Raw genomic sequence first — 20,196 nt, forward strand, 5'->3', positions numbered from 1 at the left:
GACGTGTGATTGCACGCACACCCCGACATAGCAGAAATTCCAAGTGATTGGTCCCTGGGCCTTTGGTCACTCTTTGCTCTCCACTCCGTTTTGCATCACCGTCTGCTTCCACGGTGTTGATAGTTGGGAAGTTGCAGCAATCGCCAACAATGGTAGAGGAAGAGATATTGGTAAAAGTAAACGATTTGGTCAAAATTATTTTTCGCTCCATTTTATCGAGTGGAACACAGCTCATTATGGACAAAAATGCCCTTCATATTTCGGCATGCGTCTCACGTGGTCATAGTTTCTGTCAATATCAACTGCTGAATTTGACAGAAGGTCTAACATTTTGTACTTTGAATAGATTGGGGACCAAAAATTTACTTTTAATTGTTTGAGGATCAAAAGTTCATCCGGCTAATAGTTTAAGGGCCACTGAGACTTTTTGCCCAAAAGAAAAAGAAGAAGAGAAAAGGAAGCACAATAGATAAGTAACAAACATACCTGAATGAAGACTGGCAATGGCGGGTTTCCGAATTGGATGCCTCCCACAACCCCATCAAATGCTGCTACTTCCCAAACAAGTAAATCTCATTAAAATCCCACCAAGGCAAAAAAAAAAAAAAAAAAAAAAAATTTATGCTAAATTGTTTTATATGACTGAATATTTTTCTTCTGTATTTTTTTTTCATTGCTTTTCAGAGAAACCATGGTGTCCTCCAATGCTGCTCCAATAATCCCAATAGCAGGAAGGAAAGAACCCAGACCCCAAAATTCTTGAAACTTGCTGTTACCGGAGTTACTGAACTTCTAAGACTTCTCTCCCAGTCTGACAAAAACAGGTATTTTGGTCGGAATTCAACATGTTAACATGTATATTTGGAATATTCATTATTTGAAGTTTCCCCATTTTTCATTTACTTGGGATTTCTGGGGTTTTTTTTTCTTTTTTTAAAGAATTGGGGTTGGGGTTTGAAGGGTGGGTTTTATCCTTAATTTGGCCCACCTTTTTTTTTTTTGGTGGGTGTGTGTGCTGTGTTGATGGTATACTGTGTTGCCTTCGATTTTTTAGCTTGAAATAGAAAATGAAGAAGTAACTGGCATTGGATTGAGTTGGAATGGAAAAGGTTTTTTAGTGAGAGAGAGAGAAAGGAATAAGTTCTTTTTATGGTTTTGGAACAAGGCAGTTGCCCTTTACTGTCTGAGAAAAAAAAACCTGAAATTTATTGTCTGAGATTTGTGGATGATTGCATTCAGAGACTTATGTTAACTTTAACTAGATTGCCTAAATATTTTTGGCTGGAGTGCAGAATTTAGATGGTAGTCTTAATTATCACTAAAAGCTATAAATTGCTCCTAGAAATGTCGATGGTTGGAATGGCCTAGAAAGGATTGCTTTCCATTTTGAACTGAGCTTACAATATATGAAGCTCAATATTCATGCTCGTCTTGTTGATGCCTTACATGCTATTCTTCTTTTAGCATTTACCAGACATTGCTAGTTTGGATTTTAAATTTATATCAGCTTAATTAATAATTTTACTAGTCTCATAGCATAGTAACCATCTCAAGCTTGAGAAAGAATAGTGAGTATTTTGGTCTGGTAAATCACTTCCGCTGTTCATATGTGTGATCGATCGACTGATTCTAAGATTCTTGGTGCTTTCTTTTGAAACATCTTAGTTTTATATAGGGAAGGTTAGCAGCTTTTGTCTCCATGGACTTGCTTCCTTCCTTCTATGTATAAATTTTTTAATTGTGATGGATGACAGTCGAAATTGGTTAATAAAGTTTTCTTTTGAGTCCTAGTATTCAGTAATTGGGAATTCTTAAGCAGCCTTTTCTGGAAAAGAGCACATAATTTTAAGTCTTTTACTGAAATATCGTGGGTAGCATTGAGTGAAGTTCCTTCCAGATATCGAAACAAAAATTATATGATGACTATTCAGTTGTTATGCAGATCGGACACAATAAACAGGCAGATTGATGAAAATTTGGTTTCTAATATAGATGACATTCTAATGATTATCAAGTCTGACTATGAGAAAGCATACTTTGTAACAGGTAATATCTTGTATCTTTTCCCTTCCTTTCCAAAACAGCAGCAGCTACAGTAACTATCAGTCAAGTGTAAAGACGTACGTATGATAGTTCGGGAACTGAAAATCATTAGCTAATCAACTGTATGTCAGGTGGTATAACTATTTTTATGATGCTATTGTCAATTGAATAGTGAATATACAATCCCATGCTCAGATTGAATGCAAATAATTCGAAAATTTCTAGTTACTAGGTTGCTGTTGTATTAGATATGAAATTGTCCAAGCTTTTTAACATCTTACTTAGCACAATAATGCTGTGAAGAACACTTCAAAATAAGAATAACATCATAGTGAAAAAGTGCAGGTAATGTCCAGTGGCCAATGGTTGTTTTGTGTCTCAAGACTCATGTTTATACATGTTGCAGGTTTAATTAGATATCACTTCCTGTAAAGAAGATGAGCTTCTTCAAGAAAATATAAAGAAACAGAAAAAGGCTCCTATGGAAGGACAACATGCCCCCATTGTTTCTGAAGACTTGAAGCACTGCAAGCATTTTTCTACATGGGAGTACACCGAATAGGAAGCTTACACACACAGACCACGCATACAACTAAACACAGTGACAAAGTTAACTAAGAACATATTAAGTGAATAAAGATAGATAATGTGCTTGTTATGTGTTGTATAGAAGTACACAATGGTCAAAAAGGATACATAATCACTTGGATTTGGACAAACTCTAACTGAATGTTAGAATCTTAAAAAATTGCTCTTTTTTTGTTTTGCATCTCCAAGTCAAGTAATTCTGTGGCTACTTATGGATTATGGATAAGACCAAAAATCATGAATCTGTTTCTCAAGCTATGAATTCCTGTATATATAACATTCACACATTTTTCAGATCCTGTCATTTTCCTATATCTCAGTGATGTCAACAATCAGGACTACACATCATGAGTCCTAAGGAGTAAAAACAGGGCCAAGCATCCATAGGATTTTGTCAAGCTCTATTCATTAATTCAATCTGGTAAAGAAAGTATTGGACTGTAAAATATGCTTGGTTCATAATTATGTGCAGAAAACAGGATATTGGAAGTAGTATACAGGCTTTGGTTTAATTTATGGAAGAGCTAATCACATAGTTTAGCTTATTTCAATTCCAAGGCATAAACACATTAACATGTGTAAACTTCGATGGATGACAATAGGCACACAAGTATCATCAATTCATGTAAGATATACAATGTGTCAGTTAGACAGCCTTCATGTTTAATAAATCATTGCATTCGAACTGAGTTTGAATTTTTATTTCACTCAGGACACTTTACCTCAGCAATTTATGCAGATGAATGCACTTTTGAAGATCCAACTATTAAATTTCAAGGTACAAATGAGAGATCTTTTTCATTGTCTACCTTTTTTACACTTGACTGCAGAGCATGTAGCATTTTAATTATGTTATGCTAGAGTGCCATGTATTTTTCTGTAATCTGTTGTAGTGCTTTTATCTCTGTTTTACGGGATCTGTGTCAAGCTGAAATGGTAATACAGTTTATGTCAGTTGTTTTATTCTTTTAACCTCTAGTTTTGTCACTCTGTCTTTCTTTGTCCCTATTATGTACAATTGGTGTCTAGCACAAATAGTTTTTTTCTAGTTTTCACATTTTCCTTGGATTCCTTGACCTTATTCTGTGGTAGGAGAAGAGATTGGTTGAGGCAGGTTTCAATTTGGGTAAATAAAATCTCTGATCAAGCATATTTGTGGTAGTTGGAAAGATAGGTTTAGGAAGGTTGGCGGTGTGGGTAAAGAACCTATTATTTTATTATAAATTATGCTTTAACAAGTTTAAGCATCAGTAGTTTATGAAAAAGTTTCCCTTTCATTAAGTGTTCTGATCTGTGTCAAAAAAATTCTGTTGTGTTGGAAACTCTCTTGATTCTGATTGATGAGTGTTCCCTGATATCATACAGCTCGTGTTCTTCAACTTTCTGTTCACCTGCCAATTTTAAGTTGTGGGAGTTGTCTCTGTGGGTTCATATTATTGCAGAAATGAGCTCAAGAGCCATTTATGAGCCTCATATGCGGTAGCTTCAAGGGCCTTGTTTAATTAATTTGTCCTAATTTCAGTTGCAATACTTTTAGAAGTCATCCTTTAGATGCTCTTGCTGATATATTCTTGGAAAGGGTAGATTCTAGGCAGGGTATCTTGCAAAGGCTAAAAGCCTTCAGAAGTGCTGTCTCCACAGCACAACCAATTGGTTCCTACTGGTGAACTTTATATAGCGGTATACTTCCTTGAGCTAGTGATGTGGAGAAGGATATGAGATGATAGGTTAGAGTCTGAGGCATTTCTATAGCTATACATGTCAAGATACTGAAGTTAGCTCTCTCTCTTTTATTAATTTTCCCGCACTTCTTGATGTTCTGTTAATGAGTTTTGCAATCTGTCCAACTACTTGTTTGGTCTGTTTTGTCTCATTTAATATTCCTGTGGATGAGGGTATCATACATGGTCTGCTATCTTTTGAGTTATTTTTTGGTTTCAGTTAATCTCTCAATCTCTTCGCATCAAGAAACTTCATCTTTTATGCATGCAATATTTTAGTTGCATCTGCAAGATACTAGCTTTCTGTCATTTTTGTTATGCATATGTCAAGTTTCTGATGTCAAGGTATCACTTACAATCATCAGGGCACTGAAAACAGTTGAATTTTATGTTATTTTTGGTTTTCCGTCCAGGAAGGGATTTGTATTCACGCAACTTGAAACTGCTGGTACCTTTCTTTGACAATCCATCCATATTCTTAAAAGAGATTAAGAAGGTATTCTCTCTCAATAGGTAATGCTATAGCTATCATTGTTTAAGCTTTGTTTTCTCTTGGCTGAAAAAATAGGAAGAATGAGTTGTATTTGTAAACCTCCATAATCCTGACAATCAATTCTATTTCTTCCATCTCTTGAAGTCTTTTACAAACCTTCAAAGAAAATTGAAAGCTAATAATTTTTTAGCTTGGTTTAGTCACATACTCATGTGAACCAAGAAATGTAGCACTTTGTAAATACAAAGTTATTATTTTTCTTTCAGCTTTGCCTTTGACAGACATTGCTGTTATCACCTGTTTCCAACTTATTATCATACATAAACACGTAATATTAATTATCATATAGCCAACTGTCAATCTTATCTTTGTCACCCAGAAGTATAATGCATAAATTAGTAGCTAGAACAGAAATAAGGGTTTCATCTGAAGTTTGTACTCTCAGTATGCTGTTTTCTGTTGATTTTTCCATTGAGAGTATTTGCAAATCATTACCAGATTAAAGAATTCTGATGCATCACAACCAACTCCTGCTGTTTCTTATCTAGCAACATGTTCCCTCACTGTGTCATGTGATAAGGTATAACACCTTTGGATATGACATGTAGGTGAAAAATTAGTAGCTTTTGTGATCTGATGTGTGAGCCTTGATCCCATGCTGGATGAAGTATCATTTGGACGTGCCTGATGATTTTCATTAGGACAACCTATTGATAAACTCTTGAGCAACTCTTTTGGCCTTTGAAGAGGTTGATGCAGGCCAATCATATTGCACATTCACATCCTGCAACATGACATATTGATTTAAAATAGGTCTTAGGGATACTATCACATCAGGTATGTATTAGGGAATTCTTGATGTTTAGTACAGATATCCCTTCAATATCAGATAGACCCTGTGCCACACATGAATGTTACTGGAAGCTTTTATCTGCTAATAGAGTGTGGCCTTCTGATCTGTAGAGACAGTGGAAAAATAGAAGTGATACTGGTTTCAATCAATATCTTATCATTTGGACTTTCCCGACATTCAGCAATATAGACTGTATGCACTAGTTTTCTTTGATTTTCTCATAATAAGTGCACTGGAAGTTTGTTGTATCAAGGAATACAGAATACAAGTAAAATAGTGCACTACTCATTGACTACAGAAAGAAAAAGAATTACCCTTGTGTTGTGTTGATTTTTAGGATTGGCAAGTTGGGACTTGATATTGTAAATTGATAGATGCTCATTTGGAGTTACTCAACTAGATATATTTTGATACGGTATAAAAGAATGCTAAACATGCCTTTTATGTGGTGAAATTGTAAGACTAATCGGACAACATTTAAAGCTGCAAATATAATCACTTGTAGTTTAATAGTTTTCTTGTTTTCCCTATTCTTTCATAATCATATATTCCCTATATCATGGTCCATGAAGTGAATCATACTGGCTAACTAAAAATGTGATATTGAAAACACGTGGCCTATCACTCTATACATTTTTCTCTACCCTTTTATGATTCAACATGTCTTGCCTATTACCTAATAGATGGTCTCTGTTCCAAAATTTGTTGGAAAATAATAACAAAATACATGGATTCAATGTGTAATTGATTACTGGCTGCTTTTAAAGCAATCTATAAGCCAGACTAACTGCTTTATGAATTGGCAACTAGGACGATTTCTATAACTTCTCAGCAATTAGGAAAAATTGAGGAATTGTGTTTGATTGATGTCAGGGCTGGTTGAAAGTGTCAGATTTATTTCCCCGCTAGCACTCCATGTTAAAGTTAGTCCAATTAAAGGGAAATTTTTATTATCAAATCATATAAAGAATGTAAAACGTCTTTGGATTTGGTCATGTTTTCATTGAGAAGTATGCAATATACTGAATGTCTATAGGTGCAAGATCATCTCATGACATGATTCTTATATTACTTTATAGATTCTTCATTGTTGGCTAGAAAGAAGGAAGAAATGAAATAAACAGAATGGATTGCCTAGACAGCCAGTAAGATAACTGCAGTTGCCAAAGATTGCTGGAGCAACATTACTTGAGATCCTGTTTTACTTTGAGCTTCCACTGAAACTGAAATGGAAGGTGTGAGAACCTTTCCTCCCCTCCTTCCTTTACCACAGGGAAGAAAAACAAGCCAATGAGGAAGAGGTTGCATTGAATAGTTGAACTGGATACTTCTGAAGAAGATCTCTGAACAGAGTTTTTCTGATTTTGTGAGCTGTGCATTGACTAGTTATCAAACAGTCATGTTAGTCAGCTTCTCTTGTTCGGCAACTGTTGCAGGCAGTTGCTGTCTGTTTCAAGTGTCAAATCAAGAGGAGAGGGAAAGTAACTTCAAGATGGATTTTTTTTTTTTGCCATTTGAGCATTAGAAATGAATCAACCACTTTATTTGCTTATCAAAACTTCATATCACAAAATTGAAATGCCAAATATATCAGTTGAAATTCCATAATTGTTTCTAGTTGTCACTTTCTGTAATTGGTCTTTACGCACTGCAATATTACTGAAGTTACGTTTCATACAGGGTTGATTGGCAATGATGTTTACTTCTTCTGTTTGCAAACATGTCATATCTCCTTGTTTCATCTTCATGTCATATTGATTAGTTTTCATTTAGTTTCTGATTGTAAGTTTTTCAGTTCTTAATGTAATTTCTTGCCTTCATAAGTAGCTTTCTCTACCTTAATTTTGCTCATGAGTCTATACCAAGCTTCAGTTTGCTCCATCATTTGAATCTATGCTTTTCATGTGCAGGGCATCAATCCAAAAGCCAAATATATAATTGCATCGTGGAAATTAAGGTAATGCAAATGTTTATTGAGCGTGTACCTGGTAAATATCACTTAATTTGTATCTAGCCTTTGTCTAAGCAATTCTATTATTCCTTGAATAGGTATATAATTATTTCTGAAGAATAGCTACTGGGTTGCATCTGTTTAAGTCCCTGAAGCAAGCAATGACTGTTGGAACATCTGATTAATTCAATATGAACTTGCTTCTTGATTTTACCATCGAACTTCTTTGAAGTTGAACAAACCAGAAATGGAAGAGTATAAGTCAGTGCTCTTCTTTTTTGTTTCACATGCATAAATGGATACTGTAAAAAACAACAATATAATTATTTCCTAAAGCATTTCGTGTACCTGTAGTGTTATGAGGTTCTATGTTCCATAATTTGTAACTCTATCTGAGCTTTAGCAGGAACAATATACTTGCATTTTGGCTTCTAGAAGACTTGTGAAAATGCTGAGTAGAAATGGAGTGATTGTCAAAAATTGAAGTTTCTCAGGATTGTAATTGATCGCACCATTGATTTGCAGAACCCATCTCATACTTCCGTGGAGGCCTCTCATTCTGATTGATGGAACCACAACCTATGATATTGACGATCAGTTAAGAGTAAGTGGAATATATGTTCCTCCTGCAACCATGTTCAAATCGTAAATCATAACGCTTGTATAACTTGGTGATTCTTGTTTTTTCAAATGTTGTGCAGGTTATTAGGCATGTTGAGAGTTGGAAGATATCTGCACTTGAAGCAATAGGTCAGATATTTACTCCAGGCTTTCTGAGGTCAGATAAATGAATCACTTATTCTCTGGCGAATTTAACAGTCTGTTCTACATGCATGCTATTCAACATGGACCAAGACAGATTGTCCAAATCAGCTTTAGAAAACAGACTTTGCTCTGCTTACATCATTGGGGTATCGGACCCAAGTTGATCTATAACTAGTCTCCCTCTTGTTCTGGGGATGAGTAATAGCTCTGTGCTCTTTTCAGAGCTAAAAGTGTCAAATGCTCGATACTGCAAGGATATACAAGCATTACATGAATGGCCTCACACGCGTTAGGTCTATGTGACAGTTTCCTGAATGACATTCTGAAACTGCATGCAGGAGATGACAAAGAACACCCCTTGTATCTTACCCTTAAGAACTTAATTTGCTTAGTTGGCTTTTTGCCTTCATAAGGAATGATTAAGATCCCTAGTTTTCTTAAAGACTTCAGAAATATGATTCTACTTTTATGCACAAATATTTGAGAATCAGATTCACGGTCCACTTGGTCTAAAGTATGTAAACTGCTGTTGCTACTCGTAGCTCTGACATTATAAACACTGTAGGATGCTGTTTGTTATGATTTTTATTGTTATATTGATGTGATTGGTGGTCTTCTGAAGTAATTAAGGAAATGATTTTGATGTCTTTTTGGTGCATGGTTTTACTATATTTAAGCCTGCTTCTTGGTTGCCAATATTTGTGCTTGTAAAAGAAGATTCTTAGCTTTTTATGGCAAGAGAAACCATCTCTTACATATACCAAACTAGAAAAGATGATACATGTTCATAGAAGAAAGATCACCTGAACTTTTTAACCTAGTGCTTGAGAATCTTGGACACATTTTTCCAACTTCTAAAAGAATTTCACATTTGCGCAGTGTTTGGTTGTATGAAATTAGTGAGCAAAAGGATAAACAAATTCCTTGAAAATGCTACAGCTTTACCAATTAGTAACAGTTGAACACAGAACTCCATAGTCCATCCCTCCTGTGCTTTCAAAAACCAAGGAAAGTAGCTGGTGAAAGGGAAAGGGATCCCATTGCTAGTTTCCAGTTTCCAATTCCTTGAGTTCTTCCATATTTGAAGATTTATCATAGCATACAACATTTAAGGCCCACTAGCCCTCATCCACAAGATTTGCCTCCAAATGGGTTCCACTAAAGCTTGTTCCACAATAGTTTCTTTTCTCATCCCAAAAAAAAAAGGGCAGCCTCAAGATTTTCTGTGGAACCAGGCCCAACCAAAAATACCAAAACTAAATATTATAATCTGACCCATTATTTGGAAGAAATTGAAATTTACTTCTCAAATTTCCTTGTTCTTGTTTGAAATTTGCAGCAACCTGCAAGAATAATTACATTTGAGATGTGTTCCCTGGATCCCCCCAAATAAGAAAAAGTTTCTGCTGTCATCATTTTGATGGACGAAAGTACAAAAAGGATTCCTCTGTTATAATAATTAGGAACAATATGATGGGAAATGAAATCATCAATGCACGGAGTACACAAGAAATGCACACTGTGTGTATAATACCTACATACACGCACGTGTACAATGACAGCAGATACTTATTGCCAATGTATAAAGAAAATCATTTATTAAGGTAATTTTTACTAAAGAAATTCAATTTTATGGTTTGTCTACTAAAATTTACCTCTTACAATTTAGATGTGAGAGCGAGAGAGGGGAGGGGGTTGTGGGGGGGGGGGGGGGGGGGAGGGGAGGGGAGTGAGTACTGTAATTTAAGTACTTATTTACAATGCTATTGAATTAGTATCATAAGCCGTAGATTTGATTTGAAATTACGATTTTATAATTGAATGTATCAAAATACAAAGTGCATAATATATTAGACGTCTCGAAATAAAAATATATACAATATAAACTAGAATATGGGTGGTAAAATACAGAACGCCAATGGGTATAATTCAAACTTTATGATGAAAATTCGACGTAAAAAAATAGAAACAAAAAAAAAGATATATGCATTTTTATGTTTACATAAACTTTTACAGATAAAAAAAATATGCCATGAAAAACCGCTGTATTTTTGGTATAGTTTTCTGATAGTTCCTCACTTTTAACAACTCTTTGCAAAGCCACTATTGAGGAATTGACTAAATAAGTACATATAACACACTGAATTTATTGTATCATTATTGTATTATCTAATTAGATTCATATAATTGTGAGCCTTCTTTAAAATGTAATGCCTAATAGAATTTGAATTGAAAAGGCTCACACTAAAGCAATGTTTTTAAACTCGGCCCGATCCAACAATTCAATCAATCAATCCGATGAACTGGCAATTGAGCTGAACTGAATCTTTAATTGAATTGTTTAAACAATTAAACCATTAACTTGTCAACGGACCAGCGATTTAACCAATCAACATGGTGAACCGATCGGTTTAGTAAACATTGGACCTCGTGTGTACAAGTAAGTGTAACCACCACCGAAACAACAACCTATTTGTTGGTTGTTTAGTCATTCTTATGTTATATATTAGACTTTTATTCTTATTTTATTTTTCCAAAACAAAATTTATTTGGAATGTTTTAATAAATTTTATTATTCCCCAAAATCTATAAATTATGAAATGGATTAAAAAAATAAAAGTATTACACAATTCATTTTAAACCAAATATCATTCCTAATAACCTTTTGCATTTAAAATTGGTAAATAAACTAGACAATTACACGTAGATAAAATTGTATACTTGAAGTTTGGTGGATTACTAATTAAATTTAGGTTTTGTTAATTCTTATAAGCATTAATGATTCTATAATAAATTAGACTAACTGAGTATTTACTATGGCATAGCTTATTATAGTTTTAACCATATCAAAAATTATGAAACATAATATTTAAATATATTTAGTAATCTACCGGTTAACCACACACCTAGTGGTTGAACCAAATAAAACTAGTATAGAACTAGTGGTTGAACCAAAATTGATTGGATGGTTGAACCAGTAACCCAGCTGACGCACCTCTTTCGTCGGGTTCTTCTTCGGGTTGGGTTTAATAACTATGTACTAAAGAATTCAATGGTTAATTGATCATCGATTTGTTCATTAGAAAATAATAAATAAAAAACAATGATAAGACAAAGCTTTATTTGGATTAACAATTTTAGGTGCGTTTTTGAAATATTTTATTGTAGTAATACATGTGAAAAATTTTTACTGTAAATATTTTTAACCATTTTTTTGGTGGTGTATTTGAGAATATATGTTGGAGTATTTTTAAGGTTTAAAGTTTTAATTATTAACTTTTAATGCATCAACAATGTCATATTTTTTTTTTACATTAGTAGCCTTAGATGTATGCCACAAATGAATAATTTGAATTTTAAATTTAAATTCATGTATGTGTTATAATTTAAACTTACTTATATAAAAAAAAATCTTTACACTGACAGTGTATAAAAAATTAATTCATAAAAAATTATCTAAATTTTAATGAGATGCTTTTAAAAATTTTAAAAACATCGCCATCGCCATCACCACCCACTACCTCACCACCCCTACCCCTCTCTCCCTCCTCCTCTCTTCCTTTTCTTCCTCCCCCCGTTCCCTCCCTCCCTCCCTCCCTCCTCTCTCCTTCTGCCCTCTCCTCCCCCCCTCCGTCCTCCCCACTCCTTCTTGCAACCACCACTCCCTCTACGCTCCCTTTCTGGTTGCCATCCACGACCAAATCTGATCATGGGTCGCAACTAGAAACTGGTTGCCGGCCATGGTGACCAGATCAACTCGTGACTACAAATTGGTTATTGATGGCGACCAAAAAGGTGGAGAGGGGGAGGGGACGAGAGAGGAGGAAGAAAGAAGTGGGATGGGGAGGTGGTGGTGGATAGTGGTGGGTCGTGGTGATGGGGTACGGGTAAAAGAAAATAGAGGGTGTAGAGTTTATTTACTATAGCATTTATATGTGAAAAATTGGTTTATGAAAAACAATCAAATCCAAACTGAATTGTACAATCAAATGCAAATGGAATTGTATATTACTATAGCATTTATCTGCATCGGTTTTTGGGAGGTAAAAGAAGCAAAGTACATTTGCGACTTTTTCTAACTTATCAGAACTTTTGAAACCGTATGAATCGACATGGTAGTATGACGCGTTTTATACTTTTTCTTCCCAAAACATCGCATATTTTCCCGTCAATTCTATTTCAATGCAAGTCAGGAGACGCAAGCATACTTCGATGGGTGCACCTACAAAATGTGACACGATATGATGATATATCGTTTAGTGCAACATCGTTCAATTTTAAAAAATCGCATGTACGAATGACATCAGTGTAATAGACAGATTTTTTCACTAACACTAAGGCCCTCTTTCATAATTAATTCAGCACTTAAATTTAATGAATTCAAATTTTAATATGTTTAGATATATTTGATAATGAAAAATTGAACATTTGAATTAATGAAATAACACTGAATTTCGTAAACAAAATTTACTCTGAAAAATAAATAATAAATTATTCACTAATCACTTAATATAGTACATTCTCACAACATATCAGATTTAGTACTTAACAATTCAATAACTTAATGTATCCGATTTCAGTTCTCAAATTTTAATTTTATCAAATGCACCTAAAAGATTGGAGAGTAATAAAACACAATACATGATAAGTCTATGCTAGCTTGGTGGGGTGGGAGCCATATTTAAGTGGTTTGCTTCAAAAAATTCAGGCGAGTGTGTTGTGCACCCGTTTAGTCCGGTGGTGATTAAGTCCCCTCCGAGTTATCCCTGAACTTTCTTAGATCCGCCCCCTCTTAGTGTAGAATGGATTATGTTATACAAACTGTTGTCGTCTCCGACAAAAAAAAAAAAAAAAAAGATAAGTCTATGCATAGGCGTGTGTGGAAGTATAGTGTGTGACTACGTGTGAGAGAAAGAGGGACAAGGAGTAATGAGAGCTGCTCGTGATCTATGGCAAAGTGTCCAAAAAATAAGTAAAAAAGACTTGTGACTTGAGTACGTAGCGGTACTTGCTACTTTTGATAGTCTCCGTTTGAACGAGAATCCAATGTAGCGGCGCATGTGCAGCCCCGCAGCCCAGACTTGTCATTCTTCCTTCTTCCGAGTTTTTGTGGTCGTCGGATTTCTTGATTCCCTCTAAGGCTCCAACTACAAAGATGATAAAATAATATCGATGGGAAGAAAAGCTTCAGAAGAGCCTCTGCAAAGGTTTCCAATGTTGTTTTTTGACAAATGGTTTAATAAATTGATAAATATTCTTCCAAAAAGTACGTTGATAGAAAGTGACTTTTGGATCTCCCTCTTATTCAATCATGATTCTTGGATCCTCCTTTTCTACAACCATCATAAACCCAAAAAAAAATATAAAAAGAAAAAAAAGGCCAACACGATTTGTAAGTTCGAATCATGCGAGGGCTATGGACGATTTGTAATAATTTCTGCAAGTGATTTATAGTCTCGAGACATGTTTTTTGACTCGTGATGGTAACTAGAATCGAACACATACAAACTTTTTTCTTAAAAAAAATATAAGTTATCCTGGAATATGATGATGACTGAAAGTGAATTCGCTTAAACTTTTTTCTACAAAAAAAAAAAACACACACACACACACACACAAAATAAAGTTGTAAATATGGGAGTTCAGGCCACAAATGATTATGTCATAATTGTTGGAATTGTCAAAGTTAAATTGTAAAATGTTAGTAATATTCCTGTTACTCCTTTTGCAAGGTAACAATAGGACCAGCGGATAGATTTTTCATTTTTAGAGGCCAACTCTGCTCGGTAAGAAGAAAGAATTCTATCTCCTTCATTTAAAATTGTCAATATATGTTTTTGGATTTTGTACACTTGTATTGTTAATTAATATGTCAATTGAAGCACACAAATTTGTCTTCTTGGATTAGATGGGAATACAATGCTGCAGCCATGAGGAGGTTCACGGGCTCTAACATTTTCTGTCTCGTTCTGGCTATGTATTCTTTCCCTTTTTTTTTTTTTTTTCTTTTACTTTTTGAGCAATTTCTAATCTAAAATTGTGTGACTAGTTTTGAATATGGGCTTTTAGTGAAATCCTTAAATTACAAATACCTAGACAAATGTGCCCTCGTCATTGGATCAATTATTAAGTGCAAAGTAATTCTTTCGATTAATAAATTTATAAATGTCTTCCAAAAATAAAGTTAAAAAATGTGAGTGCGATAGAAAAACTTAAGCGAAGTGAAGGAAAAAAAGAAAAAAAGAAAAAACAAACAATCAAGCACCGCACAAAAGCCTAAAGAGAGAACATTTAATTTTATACAAGTTTGAAGGATAAATTCCACTTTGGACCCTTTAACTTTAGACTCACTCCCACTTTAGTCTTTACATTTTAATTTTAGACACTTGACTCCTTAAAGTATGAAATCCGTCCTATTTTAGTCCTTAAATTTCAATTGTGAACACTTTCCCCCCCTTCCTCCCCTCTCTTCCCTCTCCCCCCTCTTCCCTTCTTTTGTTTTGGACACTTTACCACTTAAAACATGAAATTCATCCAATTTTAGTCCTTAAATTTTGATCATTCTTTTTTTTTTTTCCTAGAGGGGGTGGAACTAATTAAGAATTTTGGACACTTTACCACTTCGAACATGAAATTCATCCAATTTGAGTCCTTAAATTTCGATCATTCCTTTTTTTTTTTTCTCCTGGAGGGGATGGAATCAATTAAGAAGTCTAGAGGAAAGAGGGAGATTTGAAACCAAGATCTTTAAATTCAGATACCTCAATCTTAATTATTACACCAAGACGTCCTTGGCTTTTGAGCATATATACTTGCTTACTATTTTGTTAGTTTTGACAATTTTGTAGAATAAACTTGAAGTGTCAAAAATCAAAGTTCAAGAATTAAAGTAGAATGAACTTCACACTGTAGGAGTTAATGAGTCTAAAATTGAAGCTTAAAAACTAAAATAATAATACGTTTATGGTCAAAAGTGTCCTAACTGAAATTCACTAACGACTACTATTTAAGTAACAGCATCACACAAAAATTACTATATGAAGTTATACCCAGAGTGTATTGTCATGTTTGACATGTGCAATTGTCTAATTACTCATCTTCTGGATTTAGCTCATCATCTCTGGTGGATTCTCTCTTTATTTTTCGTAGTGCATATCTGAATGCATGACATGTGTCTTTATTTATTAATAAAAATTAAAATTAATTAAATTTAAAATGATCATATTCCTTTCTAATAAATAAATAAAAACACATCATTCACTGAGACGAGTATTGTAAAAAATGGAGAGAGAATTCGTCGGAGAGGAGCCAAACTCCGCATCTTCTAGGCCTCAGTATAGTAAGGTTTAAGACATGGTCTGAGAAAAAAAAAAAACGAAAATTAATGGATGAACAAAAGGAAATGGCTTAGTCCATTGTACACTCAGATGCTACAAGAATACACAAAATTTCTTCGTATTTGCACAACCTCAGAAACATTTATATCAAAGTTGTACAATAATGTGCAAGACATAAAATTGTCAATTAAAAACAATCAAGAATAATAATATTTGATCAATTGAATCACAATTTCAAACCTTTTAACTACTCTTTTCTCCAAGCATACAATAACAAGGAAAATCCTCCAGCACTCCCACTTGACCTTGTAGACGAACATGAACTCCTTCCACAATCACTACTCTCCTCGGCCCATTGCAACACACTAGAGCACGACGGAGACGGTGGCAAAGACACCGATGACATGCCCGATTGCCCGGCGGCCGCCACCACAGAGGACAAGCTTTTCCTCATTAATTTTTTCTCAGCTCCAACCATTTCAGGCCAAATTCCACCATCACCAATTTGGAAAATGAATACACCATGGGCACTCCCATTTTTGTGAATGTCACACTTATTTATCCAATTAAACACGTCCCAATAAAACTCTACTTCCACTCCACCAACAGTAATTTTCTCGTTCCCCCTAAATTTCCAAGCTAGCCTTTTGACCACTAGCCTTGTTTCTCCGTCGACTTTTACTTTGAGCACTCCACCGCCACAATCTATTCCAATTTCATGTTTGGACCCCATAACTTGAGCCTGGGTCACATAACTCCTGCGTCCAAACACATGCTCTCGCCGAGACAACAGAGTTGACTCGTCCGAGTACCGGACTCTGGAAAAGACCGACTCGGCCCGCCGAGTCAACTCGTCGAACCGGTCGCCAAGAAAGAACTCCATTCTTGAATTGCAAGCAATTGCAAAGTAGAAACCTGACTCGGGCTCGGCCGAGTTCTGCTGAGTGAACTTGGCCCGAGTAAAGTCCCAGTACAACTTCAGTTTCTTATAATGGCTGTTGGTCAAGTGTATGGATTTAGATCCGGGCCGGGCCCTGAAGAACGGGAAGGATGATGGGTACAGAGGAATGGTTATGGAGAAAAAACCTGGCGCATGGATGGTTAGGGTATGGGAGAAGAGGGTTTTTGACCAGGTGAGTGTGAGATGGGTTGGTGAGTTGCACAAGTGAGTTTGGTAAATGCATGTAATGAGGTTTTGAGGCATTTGTGTTGGTGACGAGCTGTTTGAGTTGGATTCTGGGCTGCTGAAACATGCAGGGATCATTGTTTTTCTTTGCTTTTTGATAGATGGATGGTAGAAGAAAACGTTATAGCCCCCCTCACAAAACCTTTCCAATTGCACATAGATCGAACAACACACACTGGAGGTGAAAAAGAGAGAGAGAGAGAGATAAAGGGAGAGGAGAGAAAAAGTTCAGACGTTTATGAATGTGATCTTATGGTGTTTAACAAGAAGAGAGCAGGGCACTCAAGTTTTCTGCTGCTTTTTAGCTGTAAGGAGAGGTATAAGGACTCGGAAGGGTGGATTACTTTGAACGTTGAATGATGACAAGAAAAAAAAGCACCTATAAAGATGCGTATTTATATAATTAGGGCTATTTTTTTTTAGCCCCCACCCCCCAACTTTTTAAAATGTTGCAAGGAAAAGTCCTATTTTTCACACATTACACCTTATTAATGTCTTCTATTAATGTCAAACTATTGATCAGGCGCAAATGTCTTGTATTAGCATGCAGATCTCTAGCACGGCCACTTAATTATTGATCAGACACAGAGTGACAAAGGGAAAAGTTTAGACAATAATGGTTAGACATAATGCGATGTTACACAAGGAATTATGTATTTCTAAAGCATCTCATCAACTCGATATGTGGCTATATGCACTTATGCATTTATTATACAAAATTTTCAACGGTTAATTGGGATTGGAAAACTTAAATTAAAACATGGGGTTCAAAATTGAGATTCGGTATAAATATATTGTTTTAAAGTGATAATACTCCCCATATATAACCATGCTGGCTATCTTGATTTCTATCACAATAATCATCTGTTCATGCATATTGTAAGATAATGCATAAATGTATAACGTCTGAGTTGGTTTCACAAAAGGGCTTGATTAGCGGCTTTGACAGAGAGGAAGAAATGATTTTTCGGTCATGCAATATTTATATATGGGGGTGAGCTGGGATGCACTAGCTTAATTGGTCTAGCCAGGAGGGATGATTGAGAAATGGATAAAAGTCACAGGAGCAGGTGATCTGGATTACCTCTGCCCCTTTGTAAAAGGGATGGTCCTTTCTGCTTTAAACAAGAAAAATTTCCACTGTGCCAATCTCAATCGGTTTTGAGATGGGGCCTTGGTAGAAGAGAGATTGATCAACTTTCGAAATCTGGCCTTGTTTGGATTGCTGTTTTCTGTCAAAAAATTACGTTATTTTTCGTGATTATATTTTCTTATTACTTTTTTCTCTTACATACATCAAATCGCTACAGTAATTATTTTATAAAAAATCATGAAAAATGCAATCCATTATTCTGCTTCCTTGTCTTGTATCAGTAGAAGGATTTGAAATTGAAAATACATGGCTAGTGATTCAATAATTAGGGGTAATTGGTGATAGCTAGACTGTTATAATCAAAACTCTCAGAAAATTTGTTTGAATAGAACAATTTTATCATGAATTTAGGTCACATAGAGGGATGTGTTATAGATTTGGAAAAAAATTAGTAGAATATAAAAGCATTTTATGATCATGAATCTAATCCCATCAAATTTTTGCTTCTTCATTAAAAGATCTAAGTGCAGAATTTCCGGCAGTGACCAATCTTATGTTTTATTTGTTAATTGAAATAAACAAGCAAGCCATTGTATGTAGACGCAACATTTTAGTCCACTTTCTTCCTAGAATTCAAAAGTCGAGTCTTTCTTGATTTTTCATTCTTTGTTCTTCACTGAGATGATTTGGATAAGCATACCATTGATTTTTGTCGGATTAGCTGATTTTTCAGTGTTTCTGATTTTGAAACCGCGGTATTGGTAAAAGTCGTCTCTGAGCTACAAATCTTGGTATCAAACAAATGAAAAGTATTAGAGATTAGAATTGTCAAGGGTTAAATCTAAGCTTTATTGCAAATTGAAAATTTCATATACCATTCCTATGGATTTGAACGTAGACCTCATTTTCAGGTAATTCTAGTACAAATGATTTTGTTTTGTTTATTTGACCAAGAAATTTATGTGTTTTATAGATGTAATATTATTTCTCTTCTATTTAATGCTATCTTTATTTCATTTGACTCTATTTTCCCTGCTTTCGTTTTCTTAATGGCCTTTAAAAAACATGAATTCTTTTAATCAATTAAACTAGATCCATTGGCATGCGAAATTCTTTATTAAGATTGTCCACTTGAAATATGGATAGATTAATGGCACAATTGAAGTTTTTTATAGTAAGATGGTAAATTAAGTGTGTCCATATTTGGGGGGAGGGATGAGTTGGATGGTTCAAGGAAAGCGAATGTAAATGAGAAGTTTCGAGTTTGAACTCTCTTCTACTAAAAAAATGTGTCCATATTTATATTTTTCTTCTTTTACTCAATTGGAAAAACAACTTTGTGGTTTATGAAATGGTACTAACTAGGGTTGAAAAGGAATCAAATCAAGTCAAACTTTTCATAATTTGAGTTCAATTCAAAATTTTGTGCTCAAAATCTAAATTTGAGTTCGATTTGATTTAACATTCGATGAGTTCAAACTCAATTTGAGAGCTCAAAAATTTATTTAATTCTTCAATTTTTAATATTAAGTTATCACTAATACATATATAATATCTATCTAATAAATAATAAATATATAATTTAAATAAAATATTATTATTCTAATTGAATCAAGTTTTAACGAGTCAATTATCTACAAGTTCGAAATCAATTTAGTACAATAAATGAATTCCAATTCCTATTGGAATTTGAGCTCAAGTTCATTGTAAATTGAACTCAAATCGAGCCCTTAACTAATTGAGACCAAATTATTCATTGAACGTTTAGTTTGTGTACAGCCCTAGTACTAACTAAGCGACATCGAAGCTAACAGAAAAAATAGAATGTGAATTTATTATGGAGAGATGCAAACTTAATACTCCCTCCGTCCCATTTTGTTAGTCTTGGTTTTTTTTTTTCACACAGATTAAGAAAATGTAATTAATTTGGTTGGAAACATAAATTTAAATTAATAATTCCTAAAATACCCTTATGCTAATCACGAAGAGTGCCAATTAATATCAGTTACAGCTAATGGGTTAGTATTGGAAAAGCTCAATGTATTCAATGTAGTGGTTTAGTATTTAATAACAATGTATTAATAACAAGATATTTAATAAGGGTATTTTAGACAATTTAAAATATTACTACATTTCTTAATGGGAAAGTGGACTACAATTTGGGAC

The 20,196-nt window shown here is 34.5% G+C and overlaps 1 protein-coding gene across 4 annotated transcripts; it reads left to right on the top strand.

Moving 5' to 3' along the window:
* The first annotated feature begins 283 nt into the window (after positions 1-283).
* On the top strand, positions 284-9,061 carry LOC113727471 (uncharacterized). Of its 4 annotated transcripts, XM_072076146.1 has the most exons (9): positions 290-566; positions 685-824; positions 1,943-2,046; positions 3,344-3,409; positions 4,766-4,848; positions 7,609-7,655; positions 8,175-8,253; positions 8,351-8,399; positions 8,509-9,061. In XM_072076146.1, the coding sequence occupies exons 1-9, from the start codon at positions 504-506 to the stop codon at positions 8,526-8,528; spliced, it is 651 nt and encodes a 216-aa protein (XP_071932247.1). In that variant the 5' UTR covers positions 290-503; the 3' UTR covers positions 8,529-9,061. The 4 variants fall into 4 exon arrangements, 3 of the variants coding, with proteins under 3 accessions (XP_071932248.1, XP_071932247.1, XP_027107466.1); XR_003457821.2 differs by having other exon boundaries at positions 289-566; positions 8,056-8,253; positions 8,351-8,518; XM_027251665.2 differs by having other exon boundaries at positions 398-566; positions 8,351-9,061.
* The last annotated feature ends 11,135 nt before the right edge of the window (positions 9,062-20,196 follow it).

Source organism: Coffea arabica, chromosome 2c (assembly GCF_036785885.1).
Source record: "Coffea arabica cultivar ET-39 chromosome 2c, Coffea Arabica ET-39 HiFi, whole genome shotgun sequence".
NCBI classification, from domain to species: Eukaryota; Viridiplantae; Streptophyta; class Magnoliopsida; order Gentianales; family Rubiaceae; genus Coffea; species Coffea arabica.

Bases quoted from the DNA above. Each gene is read 5' to 3' on its own strand.
- LOC113727471 (XM_027251665.2), top strand. From the start codon at position 504: ATGGCGGGTTTCCGAATTGGATGCCTCCCACAACCCCATCAAATGCTG. The intron at 4,849-7,608 runs GTATTCTCTCTC...TTTCATGTGCAG, and splicing joins TCTTAAAAGAGATTAAGAAG to GGCATCAATCCAAAAGCCAA. The intron at 7,656-8,174 runs GTAATGCAAATG...ATTGATTTGCAG, and splicing joins ATTGCATCGTGGAAATTAAG to AACCCATCTCATACTTCCGT.